The sequence below is a fragment of the Musca autumnalis genome, unplaced genomic scaffold (assembly GCF_047663935.1).
Source record: "Musca autumnalis isolate F117 unplaced genomic scaffold, ASM4766393v1 scaffold_5, whole genome shotgun sequence".
NCBI lineage: Eukaryota > Metazoa > Arthropoda > Insecta > Diptera > Muscidae > Musca > Musca autumnalis.
In genome coordinates, this window is record NW_027412088.1 from 50,699,840 (window position 1) to 50,724,087 (window position 24,248).

The 24,248-nt window shown below is 39.0% G+C and overlaps 3 protein-coding genes across 3 annotated transcripts; 2 read left to right on the forward strand and 1 right to left on the reverse strand.

Moving 5' to 3' along the window:
* The first annotated feature begins 419 nt into the window (after positions 1-419).
* On the forward strand, positions 420-8,378 carry Mthfs (methenyltetrahydrofolate synthetase). The gene is made up of 3 exons (XM_073992772.1): positions 420-3,026; positions 3,100-3,355; positions 7,793-8,378. The coding sequence occupies exons 1-3, from the start codon at positions 2,907-2,909 to the stop codon at positions 8,020-8,022; spliced, it is 606 nt and encodes a 201-aa protein (XP_073848873.1). The 5' UTR covers positions 420-2,906; the 3' UTR covers positions 8,023-8,378.
* On the reverse strand, positions 8,225-17,124 carry vir (VIR_N domain-containing protein). Its single transcript, XM_073992769.1, has 4 exons — positions 16,883-17,124; positions 14,437-16,810; positions 13,062-14,381; positions 8,225-10,354 (listed from the first exon to the last, which is right to left on the reverse strand). The coding sequence occupies exons 1-4, from the start codon at positions 16,946-16,948 to the stop codon at positions 8,400-8,402; spliced, it is 5,715 nt and encodes a 1,904-aa protein (XP_073848870.1). The 5' UTR covers positions 16,949-17,124; the 3' UTR covers positions 8,225-8,399.
* Positions 17,117-18,271, forward strand: mRpL41 (mitochondrial ribosomal protein L41). The gene has a single exon (XM_073992773.1). The coding sequence runs from the start codon at positions 17,722-17,724 to the stop codon at positions 18,226-18,228; it is 507 nt and encodes a 168-aa protein (XP_073848874.1). The 5' UTR covers positions 17,117-17,721; the 3' UTR covers positions 18,229-18,271.
* Positions 18,272-24,248: the final 5,977 nt, after the last annotated feature.

Below are 24,248 nucleotides of genomic sequence, written 5' to 3' on the forward strand. Positions count from 1 at the left end.
ACATTTTGGACCGAATCGGCAGATCCGTTCGAGCGTTATCTTGCGCTCCAATCACTACATACGATATAATAGCACCTTTCAGGCTATTTTCTGTGAAAGTGTGGACTTGCCCTGGTGAAACTTGTACCGTTGTATATGGGACAGTGAGCACAAGTTCCTACAAAAAAAATCAAAGCGATTCGAGGGTAGGTCCTGAACTGAACTTTTCCCAAATTTTTGTTGGAGGTACCCGAAGGAGTGGACCGATTGAGTCCCTATTGGAACCTTACGAAGGCCAAATTTTGGATCGAATCGGCAGATCCGTTCGAGAGACATCTTGCGCTCCAGTCACTACACACGATATCATAGCACCTTTCAAGCTATTTTCTCTGGAAGTATGGACTTTCCCTGGTGAAACTTTTACCGTCGTATAGGGGACAGTGAGTAAAAGTTGTTACAACAAAATTCAAAGCAATACGAGAGCAGCTCCTAAACTGAACTTTTCCCAAATTTTTGTTGGAGGTACCTGAAGGAGTGGACCGGTTGAGTCCATATTGGAGTCTCATCTTTGTCTGGTAGAAATTTCACAATGTTCAAAGTATGAACCAAATCGTTTACTCTCTTCAAGAGTTATCGTGCGCACAAATTTTCCGAACATTTTCGAACTTTTGTGTGGGAGGTACCGGAAGGAGTAGACCGATATGGCTTATCTTCGAACTTAAACTATGTTTGGACAAAATATTACTAAGGCCAAATTTTGGACCGAATCGGCAGATAAGTTCGAGAGTTATCTTGCGCTCCAACCACCGCACACGGTGTCATAGGGTTTTTTCAACTTTCAGGCTATTTTCTCAGGAAGTATGGTTTTGCCCCTGATGAAACTTGTACCGCCGAATGGGGAGCAGTGAATACAAGTTGCTAAAACAAAAATCAAAGCGATTCGCGAGCAGGTCCTAAACTGAACTTATCCTAAATTTTGTGTGGGAGGTACCGGAAGGAGTGGACCGATTGAGTCCCTATTGGAACCTCGTCTAAGTCTGGTAGACATTTCACGATTTGCAAAGTATTGACCAAATCGGTTACTCCCTTCAAGAGTTATCCTGTGCACAAAATTTCCAGAAATGCAGATAAGAGAGAAGAAACCTACCTTCGAAAAAAATTCATCGCGATCCTTTAATATCAGTGTAGAAATATTCCTCGTATTCTCTACAGATGGAACTTGACATCCATCAAAAATTTCACAAAGGTTATGATGAATTCCGTTGTTGTTGTTGTAACAGTTCGGTTGTATTCGGAAGCTCTTTCCTGAAAATTATAAAGGAAGAATGGAACGAGAAAAGGAAATGGAATATATTATTAATCAGTTGTGTGAATAGGATTTGATGTTGGCAATTGAAGGAATTGTGCTACTTCAATTGGATGTGACCACAAATCAACAGGTGTTAGATTTGTGGGGGCGGACGGACAGTTGAATAGATTTGAAGTATCGTGAGGGCTCTGATGGCAGGAGGGGCACCTGTTTATGGTACCGGGAACAATGCGTTCTCTGTAGGAATTGAGAATGCTACTGTAACCAGACCTAAGTTGTGCCAGTATGGAACGAGTTTGCCTTGGAAGAAGCCTCTCACTATCCGAAATTGCTGGAGGATGTTGATTTAGGACTTTATTGTTTTTGTACACACTTATGGCTTCGGAGACCGCCCGTTGGTGCACAATGCTCAGGGAGTCCGTGTAAGACAATCGGTTGACGTCCGATGGAATGACGTCTTGGATGTCATCACGGTAACACCTGAAGTCCTTACGGATGCGTCTAGGTGGTGGATCTTCCATCACTACGTGATGGTTGGGGTGACTCGGCTGATGGCTAGCCAGCAGGAACTGTCTAGTCAGCAACACATTATGTTGCCTGACTGACAGCATCCTGGTCTCCTCATGAAGATGATCCACCTGTGACATCTGGACGCAACCCGTAGCAATTCGGAGAGCATTATTTTGCGTCGTCTGCAGGATTCTCCATTGGGTGTCACTCAGGAAGGAAGTCCAAACCGGGGCAGCATAATTGAAGACAGACCGACCGATGGCCTTATAGGTCGTTATCAATGTCTCCTTATCTCTGCCCCAGGAGGTGCCAGCTAAAGCTTTAAGGACTTTGTTCCTGGATTTCACTTTCTGGTTGATGTAGGTGGCGTGCGAAGAGAAGTGGAGAAGATTGTCGAAAACTACCCCAAGGATCTTTGGACTATGAACAGTGGGGATACGCCTGCCTTCGACAAATACATCAAGCTGGTTGTTGTTGTAACTGCATATGATATGTTTGTATGCCTGTTTACCTGTTCAATCTGGGTCTATGAATGTGGTAGCTTCGTTGGGTTGTAACCGCAAAGCTATTGTAATTAGTTGAGTAGGTGCAGTGTGTCGTGCTTGCCTGTGCCGTATGCTGGACAGAAGTGTTATCAATCTCTGCAAAGCAATGACAAAAATTTCCCAAGACTATTTACGAGCCCCTAAAACTGGACTTTTTCCCAAATTTGTAGCGATATGTTACATTTAATGTAAGCAATCATGATCCCTGGCTCAAGATTTCGATCATACACACATATGGTCAACATATTGTTTTGTTGTAAAACAAACATCCACTTGATAACAAATAACAACATAATCTCATTTAAAAAAAAAAATAAACCAACAACATTTACACTGCAAGAATGTAAAGAGCACTCAGGCACACACACTCAGCTGAGAAAAAATTTTCCCGAGAACAGCCATAAACCGGTCTCAACTTGAAATGGAATTGATTGAGAAAACAAAAACAGAATTGTTATTGCGGCCCAGCAGTATACAATTGATTGTCACAGAGAAAACACATAGGACGCGCAAGTCTTGAAGATAATCAAAACATCTTATTAAAGACATCAATAGTACAAATTATGGCCAAAAATCTATCAAATCCCCTTAAGGTGGCCCTAAGAAGTCGCATGAAAGGAGAAGTATTGAAAAATATAACACCCGAATCGCGTGCAAGACAATCAAAGGCCATTACCGAAAAGGTATGTCAGATAAGAATCTTTGCATTATCAGTTATAGTTGGAATTTGTTTATTTTCTATTAATTTTTGTTTAGGTCTTAAAAACGGAAGCATTTCGCAATTCTCAACGTATTAGCATATACTTGAGTACAGCTTCTGAGGTGGACACGGGTGATTTGTTGAATGAATGTTTTCGTTTGGAAAAACATGTTTTTGTACCCACCTATGAGGGTAGCAATATGGAAATGGTACGTCTTAAGAATTTGGAGGATTATAATTCGTTGCCACTAACCAAATGGAATATCAAACAACCCAGTGCCAAGGAGGGTAGAGAAAATGCTTTAACTAATGGTAAGTAAACAAAAAGGTTTACATTAGATTTACACAAAATATAAAAATATACAGGAAAATATAAATTCGAAAAACATTAACGTTACAAACTCCAAACATTGTTGGACTGATGTTTTGCACGGAGTTATAACTACTTACCCCAAAGAATTGAGCGACCGCACCATCCCCAACGTAGTTTGGCCAAAACTGCACTGGTTTGTCGTGGCAACTGACGTCCTTTAGATGTGAAGACCGCATTCTGACGATAGTTTATTATGGCATCTGCGACTAAATCTGTATGAAGGCTGTTCAACCTGCCTGATAGGCTTGCTGATCTAGGGATTCTCTCTTGTAACTCTCCCTAGATCATGAAGATCCTTCCTAATGGTCATTGTGATGGCTTTCACGATAACACCCGAGCAAGTACTGCAAAGAGAGTATAACTTTTTATTGCAGTGCTGGACGATACTTCGTCTCCTCAAGCGGATTTTCCTCTGATGACATGAGAAAAACTCTTTTTGCAATGACACTAGCGCCGCATAGCTTAACCCAGATCGACCAACAAGGTTTCTTTATATGCATCCCAGTACTATCCACCATGTCGCAGATAGCTGTGGCGACGTGAACATGCTGTGGGATGTGACCCCTAGAATATTGGGGAAGTTGATGGTCGGAGTTCTCGTACCATCGACTATGAAAATCAACTCTGTGCTCACCACCGCAGTCCAGCAGGCCATGTGGTGAACAGAGTGACCGTAGCTTAAGTGGCGGATATTTGCATATTCCTCGCGTAGAAAAATGTGGTAAGATCAATCAAATAGGAGTTCAGCATTTCACAAATGACATCAGGAAAGGCACAGGATAAGTAGAGGCATGGTACAATGTAGATTATTGTACCATGGCTAGAGATTAAACAGCTCCGAAGATCTCATCCCACCTTGGAGAATTCCCTGTTTCACTCAACAGGGCTTGCACTTCTTGTTCCTTAATTCTACGTACGACTGGCGTCCACACATATAATTGATTATACAACGTTTCAAACTCGACGGGACGTAGTTTATGCAATGTCTTCAAATACATAGAATGGAGTCCCTGACAGTATCAAAGGCTTTTGATAAGTCGAACGCAAACAGTATTGTCCTAATGCACACTTTGTTCTGGTCGATTCCTCGACTAATATATGTGGAGACTGCGTACAGCGCTATTATCGTGCTTACGACTCCTTTGTTGATGATCGGTAACTTAATAGCTATTTCTGACGCTGGGGAGGACTAATGCCCCAAGGGTCTTTGCTACGGGCGACAAAGCGAAATCGGTCTGTATGATTCACCTTTGCTGGCGTCTTTGCCGGGCTTCCGTAGAGGGACCACTGAAGGATGCAGGTGGCAAGCGACAGGTTGAGAACTTTAATAAGATACTCGACTCCCGGCATATCCAACTGCTTCATCATACCATGCAGATTCCATCAGGGTCCAACGCTTTGGATGATTTAGCGTTCGTGATGCTATTCGCATTTTTTCTACTGAGGTCAAATACCTCTGGAAATGAGGTCAAATTTTTTCTATAGGAAAGAATACCTCAGTAACTGAGGCCGAATTTTTTTCTATAGAAAAAAATACGACCTCAGCTCCTCAGGTATTTTTTTATGGAAAAAAATACGACCTCAGCTCCTGAGGTATTTTTTTTTTCTATAGAAAAAAATTCGACCTCAGTTACTGAGGTATTTTTTTCTATAGAAAAAAATTCAACCTCAGCTCAACAGGTATTTTTTTCTATAGAAAAAATTCAACCTGTGCTCCTGAGATATTTTTTCTATAGAAAAAAATTCAACCTCAGTTCCTGAGGTATTTTTTTCTATAGAAAAAAATTCAACCTCAAAAAATTCGACCTCAGTTCCTGAGGTATTTTTTCTATAGAAAAAATTCGACCTCAGTTCCTGAGGTATTTTTTTCTTTAGAGAAAATTCGACCTCAGTTCCTGATGTATTTTTTTTCTTTAGAAAAATTTCGACCTCAGTTCCTGAGGTATTTTTTTTTCTTTAGAAAAAAAATTCGACCTCAGTTCCTGAGGTATTTTTATTTCTATAGAAAAAAATTCGACCTCAGTTACTGAGGTATTTTTTTCTATAGAAAAAAATTCAACCTCAGCTCATCAGGTATTTTTTTTTCTATAGAAAAAATTCAACCTGTGCTCCTGAGATATTTTTTCTATAGAAAAAAATTCAACCTCAGTTCCTGAGGTATTTTTTTCTATAGAAAAAAATTCAACCTCAAAAAATTCGACCTCAGTTCCTGAGGTATTTTTTCTATAGAAAAAATTCGACCTCAGTTCCTGAGGTATTTTTTTCTTTAGAGAAAATTCGACCTCAGTTCCTGATGTATTTTTTTTCTTTAGAAAAAATTCGACCTCAGTTCCTGAGGTATTTTTTTCTATAGAAAAAAATTCGACCTCAGTTCATCTGAGGTATTTTTTTCTAAAGAAAAAAATTCGACCTCTGTTCACCTGAGGTATTTTTTTCTATAGAAAAAAATTCGACCTCAGTTCATCTGACGTATTTTTTGCTATAGAAAAAAAATTCGACCTCAGTTCATCTGAGGTATTTTTTTCTATAGAAAAAAATTCGACCTCAGTTCATCTGAGGTATTTTTTTCTATAGAAAAAAATTCGACCTCATTTCCTGAGGTATTTTTTTCTATAGAAAAAAATTCGACCTCATTTCCTGAGGTATTTTTTTCTATAGAAAAAAATTCGCCCTCTTTTATCGTGTTACGAAATAGCTATTTCTGAAGCTGGGGAGGTCTAAGCCTCAAGGGTCTTTGCTACGGGCGACAAATCGAAATCGGTCTGTATGATTCACCTTTGCTGTCGTCTTTGCCTGGCTTTAGTAGCGGGACCACCCATCCCATTTTCCAGACTTCCGGGAAGGATGCAGGTGGCTAGCGACAAGTTGAGATCTTTAGTAAGATAATCGACTCCAGGGCACATCCAAGTGCTTTATCATTTCCATGTAGATTCCATTTCGTGATGCCATTCGCATTTTTTCTACTGAGAAAAAATACCTCAGGAATTGACGTCGAATTTTTTTCTATAGAAAAAAATACCTTAGGAACTGAGGTCGAAGTTTTTTTCTATAGAAATAAAAATACCTCAGGAACTGAGGTCGAATTTTTTTCTAAAGAAAAAAAATACCTCAGGAACTGAGGTCGAATTTTTTCTAAAGAAAAAAAATACATCAGGAACTGAGGTCGAATTTTCTCTAAAGAAAAAAATACCTCAGGAACTGAAGTCAAATTTTTTTCTATCGAAAAAATACCTCAGGAAATGAGGTCGAATTTTTTTCTATAGAAAAAAATACCTCAGATGAACAGAGGTCGAATTTTTTTCTTTAGAAAAAAATACCTCAGATGAACTGAGGTTGAATCTTTTTCTATAGAAAAAAATACCTCAGGAACAGAGGTCGAATTTTTTTCTATAGAAAAAAAAGCCGAAAAGTGAGTGTGATTCTCATTCATATGAGAATACTAGACACTTAAAGAGTTCGGTTTTTCGCTAAAAAGGCATCATTTCAAAAACTGAGAAGCCAATTGATAATTCCCTTCGCCGGGATGAAATCATGATATTGGTAGCGATCAGTAAAATTTTGCAACACTGTCAGTTCGTTTTGAAAAACATTACTCTCTGTAATAGAGGGTAATAAATGAAGTTGAGCCAATGGGGGAATACTCCACTCTAGCAATCGAAAAAAAGAAAAAAAATACCTCAGGAACTGAGGTCGAATTTTTTTCTTAAGAAAAAAAATTCCTCAGGAACTGAGGTCGATTTTTTTCTTAAGAAAAAAAATTCCTCGGGAACTGAGGTCGATTTTTTTTCTATAGAAAAAAAAATACATCAGGAACTGAGGTCGAATTTTTTTCTATAGAAAAAAAATACCTCAGGAACTGAGGTTGAATTTTTTTCTATAGAAAAAAATACCTCAGGAACTGAGGTTGAATTTTTTCTATAGAAAAAAATACCTCGGGAACTGAGGTCGAATTTTTTTCTATAAAAAAAAAAATATTTAATAATTTTTTTCTAATTTTAATAATTTTTTTCTTTAGAAAAAAAAAATACCTCAGGAACTGATGTCGAATTTTTTATACAGTTTGGAAGTTATTAATTTAGAGCCACTAGATCACTAATGCGACCATTGTGCATCGAACACAGTACGACAGCACTAGTAGATACGTTTACCTAACTCAAATATTTAAAACATAATCACAATTTCCCAGAGTGGTCTGATGATTGGGGCTATTCTGAATAAAAATTTCCCGTGAGTTTTTCATTTTCTACCTTAAGTTGAAACGGCGGAAAGAAAACTCACGAGCAATTTTCGTCCAGAATAAACCCTCGATGTTTTTGGAAATGGCGCATCACATCCCCAGTGGCAACCTTATTCTAAAATTTCTGATTCTCTTACAGGTCAAGGCATCGACTTATTCCTAATACCAGGTGTGACTTTTACACTAAATGGAGGGCGTATGGGACATGGTATGGGCTATTATGATGCCTATCTGAGGCGGCACTATAACACATTTCCGAATAAGAAAACCACACTAATGGCTCTGGCATTTCGGGAACAAATTGTTGATGATAGTGAACTACCCTTGGACGATCATGATGTTAAAATGCATACCATTATCACTGAATAGAGGCAGGAGGGAGGTAGACAATGGAAAAGATTTATGACGACTGGTCATAGAAAGCGCACAGCAAAATAAATTGTAAAACAATATCAATAGTAGTTTGATAAGGAACCCAAAACAATGTAGCAATAATCACGACAAAACTGCAGCAAAATGCACAATGTAAAAAATGTGTATTAACATGACCTTAGAAATAACTTTGTTTAGATTTTTTTTTTTTTACTTTAATTTTATTTTGTCTTTGTTTATTAAAGATTTGTTGCTTACACACTATAAGTTAGTCAATAAAGTAAAGAAAATGGAAAACTTTTTGTTCAGCAAGCTGCAAAAAAAAATAAAAAATACGTAAAATAATAAATAAACTTGCGGAATCTAGCTCCTCCTTAACGCATGTAGGGCCTTGACCTTAGGCCACGACCTCTTATACGCCCGGTAAAGTGTGAAGTGACGTAATGGGGTTCACCCGAAGAACCTCCACCAAAATGAGAATCACTAGAACGATAATGCGAGGGGGGTCCACTTTCACTCCATGTCAGTGGTGAATTGGTGCGAATGAGTTTTGTTTTACGATAGGCGACTGCAGCCGAAATGCGTGAACCACGATTACGTCCCACCCTGGAGCCACGCATTAAGGGTGGTATTTTATTATAACCGGTTGGACCTGTTGGTTGCGCCCCACATGTTTCCAAAGCCAAAAAGTCATCAACATGTAATGATGGTGGTCTTGAGGTATTGGGTGGGCGAGAACGGAACAAATCTCCTCGAGATGGTGGTGGTCGGGAGTAGCCACGACCACGCATTGATGTTATAAAGATTTTCTTTTCAGGTCTACCGGTACTGGGTTCCACCTCAACACGTCTTGTACGGAAGCAGGGAGCAGTGGGTGTACGTTCACGATTCGATTGTGGTGAGGCAGACAGATGTAATACTCGCTTACAATCTGAGGAGAGATTACATTCGGGTGTTAAACACGTTTGTGCCAATTCGGTTAGGTCACATGTTACACGTTCAAACTGCGTTTCAAAGTCCTGGGTTGTCAAATCGTCTATGTTTAGGGCCTGCAACCAATAATCGCTGGTCATTTGATAGTCATCACCGTTAAGGGGATCATAAATGGTAAAAACTGGTCTGGCATCATATTGGCTAACAATACTCTCAGTTTGTGGTAGAGTGGGTTCATTATTCAACTCCATGCCAGAGGCCACAGATTCTTCATCATTGCCGGAGGTTAAAATCACATCACTTGAGGTTAACAACTCCTTTAATTGCTGTAAATCGCTCTTGAGGGAAACATTTACCTCTGCCGCCTCGCCTCCACGTTCCAGTAACGCCGACAAACGATCTATAATGGTTTTTTCTTCCTCTCTATTGAATCCCATAATCATGGCCAATTCTTGGCCTGACAGTTTCAAAGTTCTTGCCGGTATATAGGAATACTGTTGATTTAAATCCTCAATTTGTGTCAGGGCACGAAACAACAATATCAGCGATTCAACATTCGCCGTAAAGGCTGAATTTTCATTCGTATTCTCGCACAGTTTTGCCAGCCATTCTTGGAATTCCGACTTTTTCTGTTTCAACACCGATGACAAGTGATAGAAGGTAATATCATGATCTGTGAGTATCATCATATTTCGTATACCCAAGGCAGCAACTTCACCCTGCTTAACATCTGCTTGCATTACATTCGTGAAGATGGCATCGGCAATTTTGGGTATCAGCTCTTTATTGGGTAAAGCTGAAGCCAAATTGAGCAATGGATTTGTATTGTTGTTGGCCAAAACATTTTTCGTGGCAATAAAGGAAATTTCTGTATCCAAAAAACTCTCCAAAAGACGATGTACAGATATTTGACATTTTATACCAACCTCTGAGGGATTCTTGATCAGCAGCAATTGTTGTAAAAGATCCCATAGTTTTCCCGATAATATCGACAAGGTGGATATCTTTAGCGAGGGATAAACATTAAGACGAGCATAGAATGCGAGTAAACGTGATAACTGAGCAGTTGGTTGTTGTCCACCCGTTGACCATTCGTGGCATAACAAATCGCTGAAGGTTTTCGAAATCAACAATGTCATATTGGATGCCAAATCGGCCAATTGTAAACATACACGTGTCAACAGATCACTTAATTGGGGAAATGATGAGGGGGCCATGGCTTCAATAAGACGTGAAATTTGTGATCCTTGTGGATGTAGATGGGCCGACCATAGTTTACGTTCCGTTAGCAATCGTTGAGCTTTTGTTTTAAGACTCTCGCCATTGGGTGTTGCATCGCTTTGGGGTAAGGGCACGGGCAGGGGTAGTGGTAGCAATTCGGCCAATACAAGAAGACCTGGAAGAGAAGTAATGATTTAAAAAACGCTTGAAGAATAAAGGAAGAAAAACACATTTTCAGTCTAGGAAACTTTTATTCCTGGAAAACAATTTCGCGCGGGTACAACAACTCTTCTCCGACATTGGGCGTGATTACCCAGCAAACCAAAAGTCTGATGTCCGACACGTCTGAACATTTTCGGAAGCAAAGTCGTTCAGATTTGGTTCCGATTTCTAAACGATTTTTCGGAGAGGAAATAGTTCAGATTTTGTACCGATTTCGTTCCGTTTTCGGAACGAATGTCGGAAAGAAACTTCCCTTTCGAATTTCCCAAGAATTTTCTTCAGATTTCGTTACGAAATAGGACCGAAATCGATCCGATGTCGATCCGACATTTCGTTCCGAAATTATGTCAACCACTTCATACAACTTTCGTTAAGATATGTTACGATTTCGGATCAGATATCGGACGTATCGTCCGAATTTTGTTCCGATTTCGTTACGATGTCGGTGCGATTGGTTTGCTGGCTAGCTACACAATCCATACTCAGATAGGAAATTGTTCGGAAAGTTCTCCCATAAGCAACAGGGAAGACATTACCCTGTCTGATGATGAGATGAAAACTACGATAATTCCATCGCAATCAAACAGGGAAGTATCGCTCTACGGAGTATCAACCTAGACAGCCAGAGTACAACTCCCTTAGGGGCAGAACGATGAAAAGTGTCTAGGCCAGGAAAAGGAAGGATAAGCACGCCTGTAGAAGGGCAACAAATTTGTTAACAGAATCCAAGATGACGTTTCGGAAGAAAAAGACCGTGTGATTGGTTAAAAATTCAATTCGTGAAATGTTTTGAAAGGAAATATTTTTATGTTTAGAAACTTTACCTCTCCCAAATGATCTGCGCTGACTAAATGTTGAGATGGCAAATGTTGCGCTGGCCACACCGGTTCCAGAAGAGTATAAAAACCTAATTAAAAATAAAAACCGACGACAGCCACACCTCAATATCACAGGGGCGGGTTCTTCGATATCGACGAACGGAATCACATTACGTCAACATTCCGGCCAGCGACTGCTACCTCAGTGTACACAATTTGGGAGCAACATATCCTGGAATGCTAGCTCCGGATTCTTTTGGTGGGTGGTGGGACGGAAGAAAGCCCAGGACCGATATATATGTGCTCGGTTTGTCACATCGGCATCCACCACACTCAAACTTCGTTGAGATGCAACAGATTGCGGGAGTGGGTGCATCTCAGGGGGGAGTTCTGGACTTGTCTATGAACGGACTACCACAGGGACTATGTTGTTGCTCGCTGCGTGAACACAGCTCCCAGTCAGTCCTCGTCGTTGTAAGATTACGCGACTCCCCCGCAATCCCCCAACAGCAGCTGCATACGTTACTCCAATCACTATGTGTATACCCGAATTGATACCAAACTTCTCAGCAGAGGCGGCGGGATTAGCAAATAAGCGTGATGAGCTTCGCCGTGCCATCCACAGTGACCCCAGAGTCAAGGAGCTGACACTGGAGGATAATAGTTTGGTCGGTGAGCATAAGCGGAAGAAGTGGCTAAATCATCTGAAGAGTTGCAACATTGGAAACGGAATAAGTGAATTGTGGGCAACCGTTAATTCACTCTCGAACCCTAGAAAGAAGTAAGATAGGGCCGCAGTAACGTCTGGCAACGTTACGCTGACTGATGGAACATCAAAGATGGCTATTGGAACCTGGATGTAGGGTATCCACGGCGATCTGGCCTGTGGTCTCTCGTCGAAGAAAGGCGTCCCTCTCTCACTTGATAAGTTTGGAATGAAAATCGCGGTGGGACTTATAACAGGTCACTGCAGAGTGAGATCTCTAACCTCAAAATGGGATGACAGTGGCATTGACTACTGCAGACTATGTGAAGATGCGAAGGAGATAGAGACTTTTGAACATCTACTTTGTAGGCGCCCCTTGTTGCAAACAAGCAGATACCGAACACTGGGTAGATATGAGATAGACACTCTGATCTTCCTGTCTAACATAGATCCCATTGTTCTACTCAACTTTGCCAAACATCTATCATGGCTTGGCAAGGGACCTTGAATATTAAATACTAATCAAACTTCTTCAATTTTCCAGTACAATATCATCTATACCTCCGCATCAAACTTCTCATCTTTACATCTTCATCTCACCTGTACTTCACCATCATCTCATCATCTCTACCCTATCATCCTCATTTTACTGTACCACATCAACATGCTCACGTCTGCGCATTCTTAAACCTAACTTAACCTACGCTGACTGATCCGAAGGGGTGCGTAAGTTATTTTAATTGACAGTTTGGAGTGACAGGGTGAAGAGAAGGGTAGTACGTCGATCATCATCGTCATGGATTCCGTAAGCAGCACGGCACTACAAAAGCGCTGCACGTCATCTCCACACATATTAGTCGAGGACTCAACCAGACCAAGCCGTATGAGAGAACAGTGATGATGGCGCTTGACTTATTAAATTCCTTTGATACTCTCAATCATTCCACGCTGGTTGAGGACATCGAGCAGACTACCCTCCGATCAAGTTTGAAACGTTGGAAAATCAATAATAATAACCAAGCCTCTTAGAGTGAAAAATCCCAAGACGACTCCACAATTCATTTTTGAACCGTTTACAATCTTTTGTATCACGGCTACAATTCTCTAAAAAGTATTCTTCGTTATCACCCACTTACCTGGTATAAACGTTGAGGGACTATCGATATTCTTTAGTATCTCTCTGATCATTTGGGTCCATAATGATTTATGCAATAGCTCTTCATGCTGTTCATTGGGCTGGGTGTAGGCCAGCAGCGTTTGTATAATTTCATATTTGGATTTTTCCACTTCAGCTGCGGCCGGACTATTGCTGGGGAAATAATGCATCAGATAATAGGTACGCATCAAATGATCAATAGCCGTCAAATCTTTAAATTCAGCATCACGACATTGTATGGCAAAGGAGAGCATTTCTCGTAAAATTTGCAATGTCGGAAGTATTATCTGACAGCAATGTATACCCTGAATGGTCATCAGTGATGGTGTATGCAGGCCAGGTTGTTCAAAGTAGGCACAGAGTTTTTCCAAAATCTGCAACAAAGTTTGTATACCATCGGCGGCATAAAACTGCAAGGCCACATAACGATGTTTTAGCTCTTCAGTATCGGCAGATTTATATAGCCGTGAGACAGGACCAATTGCCAAATGACGTAAAATTCTCAAGCCCATTATTAAATCACCCGGAAATGTGGTGACATATTCCATGGATCTGGTTATAACCTCCACCAATGGTGTTATGTCATCGTAGGAGAAGATATTAGCCACTTCTATGGGTTTTAAATAGACAAACAATTCTTGTAGTACCGCCGAAACGGATGGCTCAAATGTTTCATGATTTTTGGCTAATTCCAGAATACGTTTGCCAAACTCAATTAAATAATCCAAATTTTCACAATATCTCACACAACAATCAACCATATCCACAGCATAGCTCAATACAGGACTTTTGTATTTTGCACCAGGACTGGAAAGCTGCCTTTGGGCCTGTAAACGTTGTTCTTGTTTGATAAGATCCATGAAAATGTGTAGCTGATTATTGAGACCAATAACTTCCACGGTATATTGTCGGCCATCGGCATTACAGGTTTGAGAGTATAGAGCATGTAAATGCGTGGCCAAGTTGCTGGCATCATATGGCTCTGCCACAGTTGAGTAGTAAACAATGGCATCCAAATGATAACGAGTTTGTACCTTGTATGATAACTCTATACCTAGTTTAATGAATTGATCTTCATAGGAACGTTTGCAATGCTTTTGGGCCAAATCTTGAATATCATCATTTTCAGCAAGTTCCATTGCCTCGGGATCATTGCTAGATTTGTTATCTGCGATTTCTGTAGTTGTTGTAGTCGCAGTAACATCAGTTGCATTGGGCTCTGTTGGTTGTGAGGGAGATTTTTTCACATCCTCCTGCTCCGGGGGTTTAGTTTCACCATCCAGTGGTTTCATTTCAGTATCTAAAAAATCAAATAAATTTTAATTAAAATTCCACAAGATATAACATTAACTTACCTTCATTTTCTGCTTCCTCCTGATCGACAACATCTTCCATTTCCTGTGAGGGTACATCTTCAATTCCCAACAGTATGGCAACCAACATTTGAGCCACCTCAAAACCATCATCAACCAAATAGTCAATGCCAATGTGTGTAGACAAAAGAGCTTGCAACAAATCCAAACTTGCCAATACCAACGAAGATGGCAGGGCATCACAATTACTCAACAGCAAGAGCAGCGACTCAGCCAAAGTGTGATGATTGAAATAGGCACGTAGAAAATTGGCAAAACTTCTTTGTGCCGAAGAATCTACAGAAATATCGAACTTTTTGGAAACGGGTAAAAATCGTCGTGGCTGTTGATATGACAGACAATTTTCATATAAAGCATCGATAACTTGTAGTACAGCTGATTCCAAAATATTAAATGGTTCCATGCTGGTAGCTTCATAATTGGTCAGAACAAATAGATTGGTACAGGTTTCTCTGATTGTAGCCAATGCCTCATTTAGGTGGAGCTTCTTTATAATGGATTGCAAAAAATATTTGGTACGTGTTAGCTTGGAGCTATGTAGCAAATCCAAAATGAGTTGATAACCATCAACGGCTGGTGAGAGGAAATATTGTAAGGCGGGTTTGGTGTCCAAAAGAGCGTAAATTGCCTTTAGTAGCAGCAGCTTAATAGATAAAGCCATGTAATTCTGGTGATACAATAAAAGGATCGCTTTAAAGGGATCATAATTTACGGTGTGCAGCAAATATTCAAATAATGGCGCACATGGAGCTAGTAACTCCATTAATCTGGCGCCAGTCTTAATGTGTCGTATCTTAAAGGCAGGTTGTGGTTGGGCACATGCCGCTTCAAAGTCCAAAGCCACCATTAGTATGTTGTAAATGAGCTTTAAATTATCCTTCTTTCCAATAAGCTCTTTGAAAATGTAATCTCTTCTCTTATAGTCTGAAGAAACGTACGACAGCTCACTGATCAGTTGTTCACACAAATAGACAAAAGCTTCCTTTTCTTCAGCACTGGTATTGGCATCCTTAAAGCCTTCCAAGGTTTCACATTTTGTTTGTTGTTCGTATTTATTCAGCAATGTCTGGAAAACGTCCACATTCTTGTCATATTGTTTAACAAAGCTTTCGTTAAACTTCTGCACCGGCTGAGTGTAGGGATTGAAATCAATAATGGCCGGTTTTGCCTGGGCTGCCGCCAATTGTATTTCCTGTTCAAATTCATCAGCAGCTGGAGCAGGTTCATCGTTGGTATTTGAGTCGTCGTCTGGTTCATCGTCTAAAATTTCATCATCACTTAAAATGGGTTCGTATTGTTCTACTGGCGTGCCAGGTGTCTCTTCCTCCTCTGGCATGGTGGTTTCAGGATTTTCGTTAGCCGTTGCCACAGCTTCCAATGACTCCGAAGATCTGCGATTGTAACTACGTCCCTTGGAGGCTTTATAATGTGGGGCGGACGGAGACTCTTCATCGCTGTAGTCTGGAGAACGAGGCCTAGCAGGTGAGACAATGGTAGCAGGTGGTGTACGAGGCCATTTATGTGATTCTTCAATATCAGAACGGGAACGTTCAGAACGTTTTCTGCGGGACCTGTGACCATATACAGGGCTGCGAGACCAGTCACGCATATTCTTCTCGCGCTCCCTTGTTTCGCGTTCTCTGTCCCGCGAACGTATATATTCTCTATCATTACTTTCAGAATGACAACGATTACGCGATGATGTTGGCGATCTTTCTGATGATCTAGAGGATTTTCTTGTGCGCCTCTCATTTCTCTCATCACCAGAATCTCTTCGATAGTGTTCACCACCACTTGAAGACAAACCCCGACCTCGCATACCATCGTAATCAATATCTTCGCGCTCATGACCACCATGGCCACCGCTGCCAGGTATTTCACCCGGTAATGGTTCCTTCCATTCCTCTTTCATTTCTTCATCTTGCAAACTGCTGTTTCTTGCCTCGCCACTTAGGTTGGGTGCTATTTCTTCCATTTCCTCTGGCTCGCATGGTGCCGCTGGCGGACTTGCAATATTTTCCGTCAAGGAATTTGTCAGTATACCATAAACAGCCAACGTTATGGTATTGTACCAGCCTCTCAAAACCAAACCATCAGTGGGTATCTTTTCTTGAGTACATTCCAAGTGTATACAATCGTTTTGATTGTACTGCAACTGCCCCAAGTTCTCGAATGTTGATGCACCCGGCATACCCAAATCATTAACAAAGAATTCAATGTCAAATTTTGAGGGATTTGTGGCTCCCAAGCGAACACCACCTGGAAAGTCGGCTTGAACACGGGCACCCAGTGGTATGATGCGCACTTGTGTTATGAACACCGGTTTAGGAAATTGCACCAGATCCAAATTTATATCCTATATTCAGAAAGAGATAAAAGAAAGCGCTCATTATAGTTGTTTGTATAAAATGACGAAAGTTTTACGCACCGCATCGGATTCATGAGAAAATGTATCGAAAAACAATAATTCACTGACATCTTCGGTTTCCGTCATTTTGCCGCTGACACCTTTTTGTCAAATTATGGTTGTTAATTATATGAAAATTACGTATTTTTGTTAAATTTCAATTTTTATTCATAAAAAAATATACGCAAGCAAAAAATGACCAACAATTCACAGACAACAAACTTCATTGAGCCCCTGTGAAATATTCAAAAGCTGTGTGCTATGAAAACCGAATTCACAATAGAGTTGCCAAAGTATCAATGAAATATTAGTTTTGATGTTGGATGATATATCGTATGAAATGGAAAATCATTCATGTGAAGGAGGAAGTACTTCTTAATCGAAAAGAAAAATAGTATAGGGATTCACACATAAAATAGCCTTTGTCGGGACAGAATAAATTGTGGTTACAGTTCTTGATCAAGCAAGATTTGTGACTTTAAAAAACTTCCGAGCTAAATGTGAATTGGATTGCGGATAGGGTTTTTTTTACAAAAAATGGTCTGTTCCAAAACTGCAAGAATCTAAAAATTTTTGCTATTTTTCCGATAACATAAATGAAAAAATCTTGTGGTAAAAAATAGTAGCTTCTTGCAGGATCTGGAACAGAGCAAAAGCTTGCAAGCAAATGTTTACAAGCCATTGTATCTCTATGTGTGAACCCCAAACATCTGTTTTGCTTGGTGTTGTTGTTAGGGTTTTATAGTTCAGTATCCGAAGTTCCAATCGTTCTCTCGTGGGAATAGTTCATTTGAACTAGTAAGATTATTTAATACATTAGATTTATTTAGACAAAAAAACTAAAGAATTGTTAAATAAAAATGCAAAATTGCAAACAAATTCTTAATACGTTAACAACAATAAGTTGTCGCCGTTCAATTTCCACAACATCACCGTTGGAGGGCAAACGAAATTTCCGTAAATTTTTGGTTTACAACAAACGAGGAACACGAGTCGTCAAAGAAGCCCAACGTAAAAATCCCCTTGATGCACCGGTTCCAATTCACAAACGAGGTGTTCGTGACACTGGAGTTTATGTCAATGGCAAATATGTAGAAATTCCTGAAAAAATACCTGAACTTATTGTACCCGATTTGGAAGGTTGCAAACTGAGACCCTATGTATCATATAAGGCACCCGATGTCATTCAGTCTGAATTCACCAGTCTGGATCTGTTCAATGCTGTCTATTCGAAAAAAATCATTGATGATTTCAAGGAGGGAAAGTTGAAAGAAGATCTATCACCTGTTGAACCTTCAGAGAATGAAATGTTAAACGCCGAGGAAGCTCTTTTGCGTGCCAGAAAGACTGGATCTGATATATTCTAAATAAATATGTACATTTGTTATTGTTGTTTTAAACAAAAAGAAATCTAGGCTACTTATTTCGTGTGTTTTAAGTCAAAACTCATAAAAAGTCAACAGGACTTGATATGAAACGACAGAAGCAGGGTAAGTATTCGTCAATTAGTAGAAAGGCCGGCCTAATCCAACTTAAAAGTGAAGAGTGTTCTTAGACTTTTTTGGATTTTTTCGAAAGCGAAAGTATTAAGACGTGGACATACCCCAGAGGGAATATCTTAAGCCCCGGCCTAAGGCCGGCAGTCTAGAAAAACTTTAAAATATAGGAAAAACTTGGTTATTTTTAATGATTCAATTTTTTTTATTTTAAAAACAGTTTTTTGATGTATGTATCTGTTTCATAAGCTTTCATATGATACAGATATCATGTAAATCGGTACACACTAACCAGTTCTACGGTGGGTTTGTGTCGAACTTACGGATCAAATAACCGGATAATCGGGTACGTACCGGCCAAAAAATATATATTCCCGTAATCAGGAAGACAATATCTATCGAATGAATTGTTTTTCAAAAATCCGAGGTTTCAGCGTAAAGTAAACTTGTCTAAAGAAGCAGCTGTTGTAGCGGTATAATGTTCGCTACTGGCACTCAGGCTTTATGATGTTGGTTCTCCGTTCTCAATATGGGAAATGCTCTTAAAATGCCCAGAAACATTCCAGAAGGGAGACTTCTCGGAGCAATGGAGTTTACACAATAAGCTTGGATAGGAATGACATTTTTGCCACCTGTAGGTCTCGTCGACCTGATCCCAAATGTATGTAACACTATTGGGGGAGTCCATACTTCCCGGTCGGCTACTTAGAGAAAAATAATTGGTTGGAATACTCTAGAAATGTCTGCCTACATTACGCTTAGGGATATTTTGCCACCGTTGGAAAGTGTGTTTGTTTATAACGGTCTCAGAATCAAACCCGAGCATATAGAGTGCAAGCTCAGACTTACAACACATTTATAGTCAACAAAAATATTGTAGGTTTCGACATGTTTGACTCTTCTTAAGGACGTGAAGTAGGTTGGAAATCTGGTCAATGGTGAAATGGCTAGGTCAAAAGCCGCATAAATATGGCACATTCATTTTCTAGACTATATGCTTCAGTCATTCGGACATTGCTTTGGAATAATTTCTTTCTATGCATTGAATTTTTTAAATAAAAAATAATTTTAAAAAATTAAGTTTCAGTGTTTTATTTAGAACTGCACTTAAAACTATAAAATAATTTGTTGCTTAGCCTCAATAAATATATTCTTCTCATGATGGAATCTATCAAATAAAACGCTTGCCGTTTAATTTTGCCACCATTTATAATTTAAATGCAAGCGTTTTATTTGAGAAATTCCATCATGAGAAGAATATATTTATTGAGGCTAAGCAACAAATTATTTTATAGTTTTAAGTGCATTTCTAAATAAAACACTGAAACATAATTTTTTAAAATTATTTTTTATTTTTAACTTTTTATTAAATAAATTTTTGTGACCACTGAGAACCAAATTATAGTCAATTTAGGGCGAAAATTTAGATAAAAACTTTAAAATGCCTGAAATCGTGTAGTACCATTATATAAAGGCTATATCAAAACCTGGACTTATGTCCATAATTTTTGGTGGGGAAGTTACAGCCAATTCTGGCTAAAAATGAAGATAAAATCCTTAAAATACTTGAAATCGGGTGGTACCACTATATGAGGGCTTTACCAAAACCTGGACCTATGTCAAAAAATTTTGGTGGAGAAGTTTCAGTACCATTGGGAACCCCAAATGCCAAATTACAGCCTATTCGGGTTAAAAATGAAGATAAAATCCTCATAATACTTGAAATCGGGTGGTATCGTTATATGGAGGCTATATTAAACCTTGACCTACGTCCACAATTCTTAGTGGGGAAGTTCCTGGACTATTGAGAACTCCAAATGCCCAGTTGCAGCAAATTCGGGCTAAAAATGAAGACAAAATCCTCAAAATACCAGAAGTCGGATGGTACCGTTATATGGGGCCTATAGGAAAAAATGGATCCATATTATTTTTGGTTTCATATTCATGTATTGTCATCCAAATCTGAAAAGTGTGCAAAATTTTAGTTCGATTGGTCAACTGCAACCGTGTCAAAAATGAGTTACCAGATTTGAACTAAACACACACCAAAGCAAGTTAAATAAAACACTGTAAAAAATAAATAAAACAAACTTTTATAAGCGACGAAAAAACTAGTGGAACGTAAGGTATGTGTTGCTCTTGACAGGTGGTGCTAACTAGCCAAGTATACACCTCATCTACATATAGTTTGCGGTCTTGAACTGGTGGTAATCTATGAAAACGTGCTGTCTTATTATTCTTCAGCCGTTCTAAACTGGAGAATGGGAACAATGTTACAGTTTTATCTCCACCAAGCCTTCAAAGACTGGAGAGATTAACAGTACCAATTCGACAGTTGTGGCAATCCCGAGCAGAGAATACATAAGTCCATAGATAAAGTGGGTCAGGGCATTGCAAACTTCCAATTAAACAAATAGCAGTTATATGGGGAGCGAAAAATTGGAAAACTCTCAAAAAAGGAAAGTAGCTTCTCACCTACTACTATTCCGAGCAAACTTTGGCTGACTTCAGTTCGTCAATTGCTTTGTGTTGTTTAAACTTCGTCAAAATATTTCAGTTGCACACTCATACCTGTTTGTTTTTTACCTGCGTTAAAAATGTGTATTTTTGACACTTTGAAACACGTAGCTTCGCAGTTTTTAAGTACAACGGTGCTAAGAAACATAATCCTTCGCAGATTTTCAGTAATTTGTAAAGCAACTGACGATACGGAAATCAGTCTTTCTGAAGAAAACCACAAAGGAAGTTTTGCACAAAAAGGGCGATTACACAACATTTACGGGTATATTCTGGGACACACTTCACGCCTCAAGCATTTGGTTAACCCCATATACTCCTATGTTTTGCAAATTTCTTGAGGCTAAGATTCATTAGGGTATTTAAAAAGAAGAGTGCATCCTAGTCCGTCCATAAAATACTCGAAAAATAAGCTTAAATGGGTGGACAAAACGCTTGAGGCGTGGAGTGTGTCTCAGAACATACCCGATAAGCTGGTAAGGGAACAACATTATTCCTCGTCTGACTAAACCAACGTTTAAATTCAAAGGGTGAGACAAGGGCACATGCTCGGAATCTTTGGGCTTCTTAATAAGACAATAAAAGTGAGAACATCTAAAGCGTACATAGGGAGAGAAAAAAAGCAAGACACTTTCTTTGTTGTTGGTTAAGATGACATTACTTAAAGGCAAAAATTGGTGAAGGCGAGTAAACAAAAGATGATTGTGAAGCAATTTAAAATAATCACCCTTATTACGGTTGGCGTTTTCGTAGCCAAAATTGCAAGATGACGTGTCGTAACGACTCATTGGTATTATGAATGTATTTGTGTTAAAAAGTAAAAATATAAATGTTTAATGAGTTCTTTTGGTAACATAAAAAAATTAATAGAATTGTTATTGGATAATTTTTAAACTTTTCAGCGAGAAGAAAAATTATGTATTTATTTCAGTTGTTTTCCAAGTTATTGCCTAAAAATTTGTTTTAAATTGATTTGATTTTATTTTTATATGCAGTCGTAGCAAAAATCCGCCACGTCTCTTTTCTCGTATTTCAACGCCATACGTAATACCGATTTGTCGTATCAAAAAAATAAATGTTATTTTTAACCCAAAAAATGCATGCTAAGAATGACGAATGTGTTCCTTTTGATATTTTATGGATCTAAGATGCTGTAAAATGCTAAAGTGATGCAGCCTGACTTCCGTATCGTCGGATTCTTTGTAGTTTTTAAACTTCGTCAAAATATTTCAGTTGTACACTCATGCATTTTTCCTCGAAAATTCAACTAAATGCATCAGAAATAGAAATGATACATCTTGATACATTGGTTAAGTATTACAGCGTTATGAAACACAATACACACTTTACACATTAGCAGTCATTTGACAAGCATCTGACGATACGGAAGTCAGCCACACTGTCCAGATCGAGGTCATATTTACATACATACATATATGCAAACCATTAGGCGAAATGTTGAAATATGTAGGACATTGTCTAGGAAAACAATAGCAATCCGCAGACAGTATGTTTTCTCTCACATAATTATTCAATTAATGAATATTAAATTTGCATTCCATTTCAATTTCATTACCAATCATCTGATATAAAAAACGGAATTGGTTTTCTGAATATCTCTCAACAATGACCATTATATTTTAAATGATTTAAATGTACCATACATACATGTGCGTGTATGTGTGTTTATATAAAAAAAATTCTTTGTAGATTTGTTAACATATTTGGTTTAAGAGTTTCCGAAGGTATGGACACAATTATTTGTGGTTTTTTTGTTGTCATTGAACTTGTCTCATAGAGTGTCTAACCCATAGATAGAATAAAAAGTTGAGTAGAGGAAGTGGTATTTAGGGGAACAGCTTGATGCAACGGTTAGCATACCTGCCTTCAACAGAGGAGGTCTTGAACTTAAAATTCCCGCAATACTACATAACGATTTCAAACAGTGTTCGAAGTGATTAAAACCCGCAAAATGTTTTAAAATGCTGGGATTGTCAAAATTACCTAGAAGTGGTGTGTTCTATACCAGCACCACATTGCAAATTAATTAGAATGTATACTTTGGAATGTGTTCTGAATCAGTTTAATGATGCAATAAAATGCACCCAGTGGAATATTTTTATAACGTTTGATGGGCTTGACTTTCGTTTAGGGCTCCTCTCGGATCAGGTTGACAATTTTTCTTGTTATCCTAACCTACTTTTCCGGGGAATACCATATTTCCTGAGCTTTCTGACACGCTTTAACATATGAGAATGTCTTAAATCCCCCTATCGATGGCTCGCTACTTAATGAAAACATACAAATTGTTGGCATAGGAGGAAGTACTAAATTTACGGCCTAAGGCCTATTACTTAAAAACAACTTACAATTCACAAAAGAAACATTTTCACGACTAGCCTAATGGTTGCAAAAGTAAAAAAGTCAAGACCTATATCTCGAGAAGTATGAACTATATATTATTGTGATCAGGGATCAAGGATTTGCTGTAGTAAAAAATCAAACCAAACAGGGTGCCCTGAACAACGTAAAGGTAAAAAAGTTGAACAATTCGTAAGTTTTAAGACTCATATCTCGAAAACTATGGACTTCCCTGAAAAACTATATATCCTTGTGATCAGGATACCAAGGACGATTACCTATGGTATAAACTTCAACTTCATCCAATATGTGTCCTATACGACACTTATCCTTGTAGTGAACTATCGCCAACAAATGTTCGCAAATTTAATTTTAACTTTATTTCATAACAAAAATTCTGAAATTTATATGCTAATATTTTTGATAGATTCCGTTACTTGTACGGATCTATAAACTAACTGGGATTTGAGTAGGGAATTTCAAATATGTATCAACAACTGCGACTCCATCAACACACAGAGTAGGGAATTACTGAATCTCTTGAGGGAAAGTGCGGCCCTGAATCTGAGCCGGGAAAATTCTCCTGTTAGCAACTGGGAGTATATCCCCCTGTCGGATGACGAGATGGACACCGCGGTTATTCCATCCCAGACGAACAGGGAGGTGTCCCCCTCGGTTGCTCCAAGGAGTGCTAACTAGGAAGAGCAGTGAGTAACTCCCTCAAGGGATGGAATGTCGGTCGGTACCGATAGACCGGTTCTTCCCAGGCAGGACGCATTGATGGATGAGGCTATCGGTGAAGAGATTGAGCAATCTCTCACTTCCCCCTCCATCAACAGTAATAAGGCAAATGCCTCTGCACTGCGTGTTTTACATGAATCGACTCCTTAGTTTTACAAAAATTGTGCGGTTAGGAACTGTGTTCCTTCCTTAGGATGTCATTTGCTTGAATGCATTGAAATTGATTAGAAGTCATACTTTAGAATGTACTCTGAATCAGTTTTAAGATGCAA

What these genes read in the sequence shown, in the direction of transcription:
- Mthfs (XM_073992772.1), top strand. Translation starts at nt 2,907, where the DNA reads ATGGCCAAAAATCTATCAAATCCCCTTAAGGTGGCCCTAAGAAGTCGC. An exon ending in CAAAGGCCATTACCGAAAAG is followed by an intron (nt 3,027 to 3,099) that starts GTATGTCAGATA and finishes ATTTTTGTTTAG; the next exon opens with GTCTTAAAAACGGAAGCATT. An exon ending in AGAAAATGCTTTAACTAATG is followed by an intron (nt 3,356 to 7,792) that starts GTAAGTAAACAA and finishes ATTCTCTTACAG; the next exon opens with GTCAAGGCATCGACTTATTC.
- vir (XM_073992769.1), bottom strand. Translation starts at nt 16,948, where the DNA reads ATGACGGAAACCGAAGATGTCAGTGAATTATTGTTTTTCGATACATTT. An exon ending in TTTCTCATGAATCCGATGCG is followed by an intron (nt 16,811 to 16,882) that starts GTGCGTAAAACT and finishes TTCTGAATATAG; the next exon opens with GATATAAATTTGGATCTGGT. An exon ending in GGAGGAAGCAGAAAATGAAG is followed by an intron (nt 14,382 to 14,436) that starts GTAAGTTAATGT and finishes TTGATTTTTTAG; the next exon opens with ATACTGAAATGAAACCACTG.
- mRpL41 (XM_073992773.1), top strand. Translation starts at nt 17,722, where the DNA reads ATGCAAAATTGCAAACAAATTCTTAATACGTTAACAACAATAAGTTGT.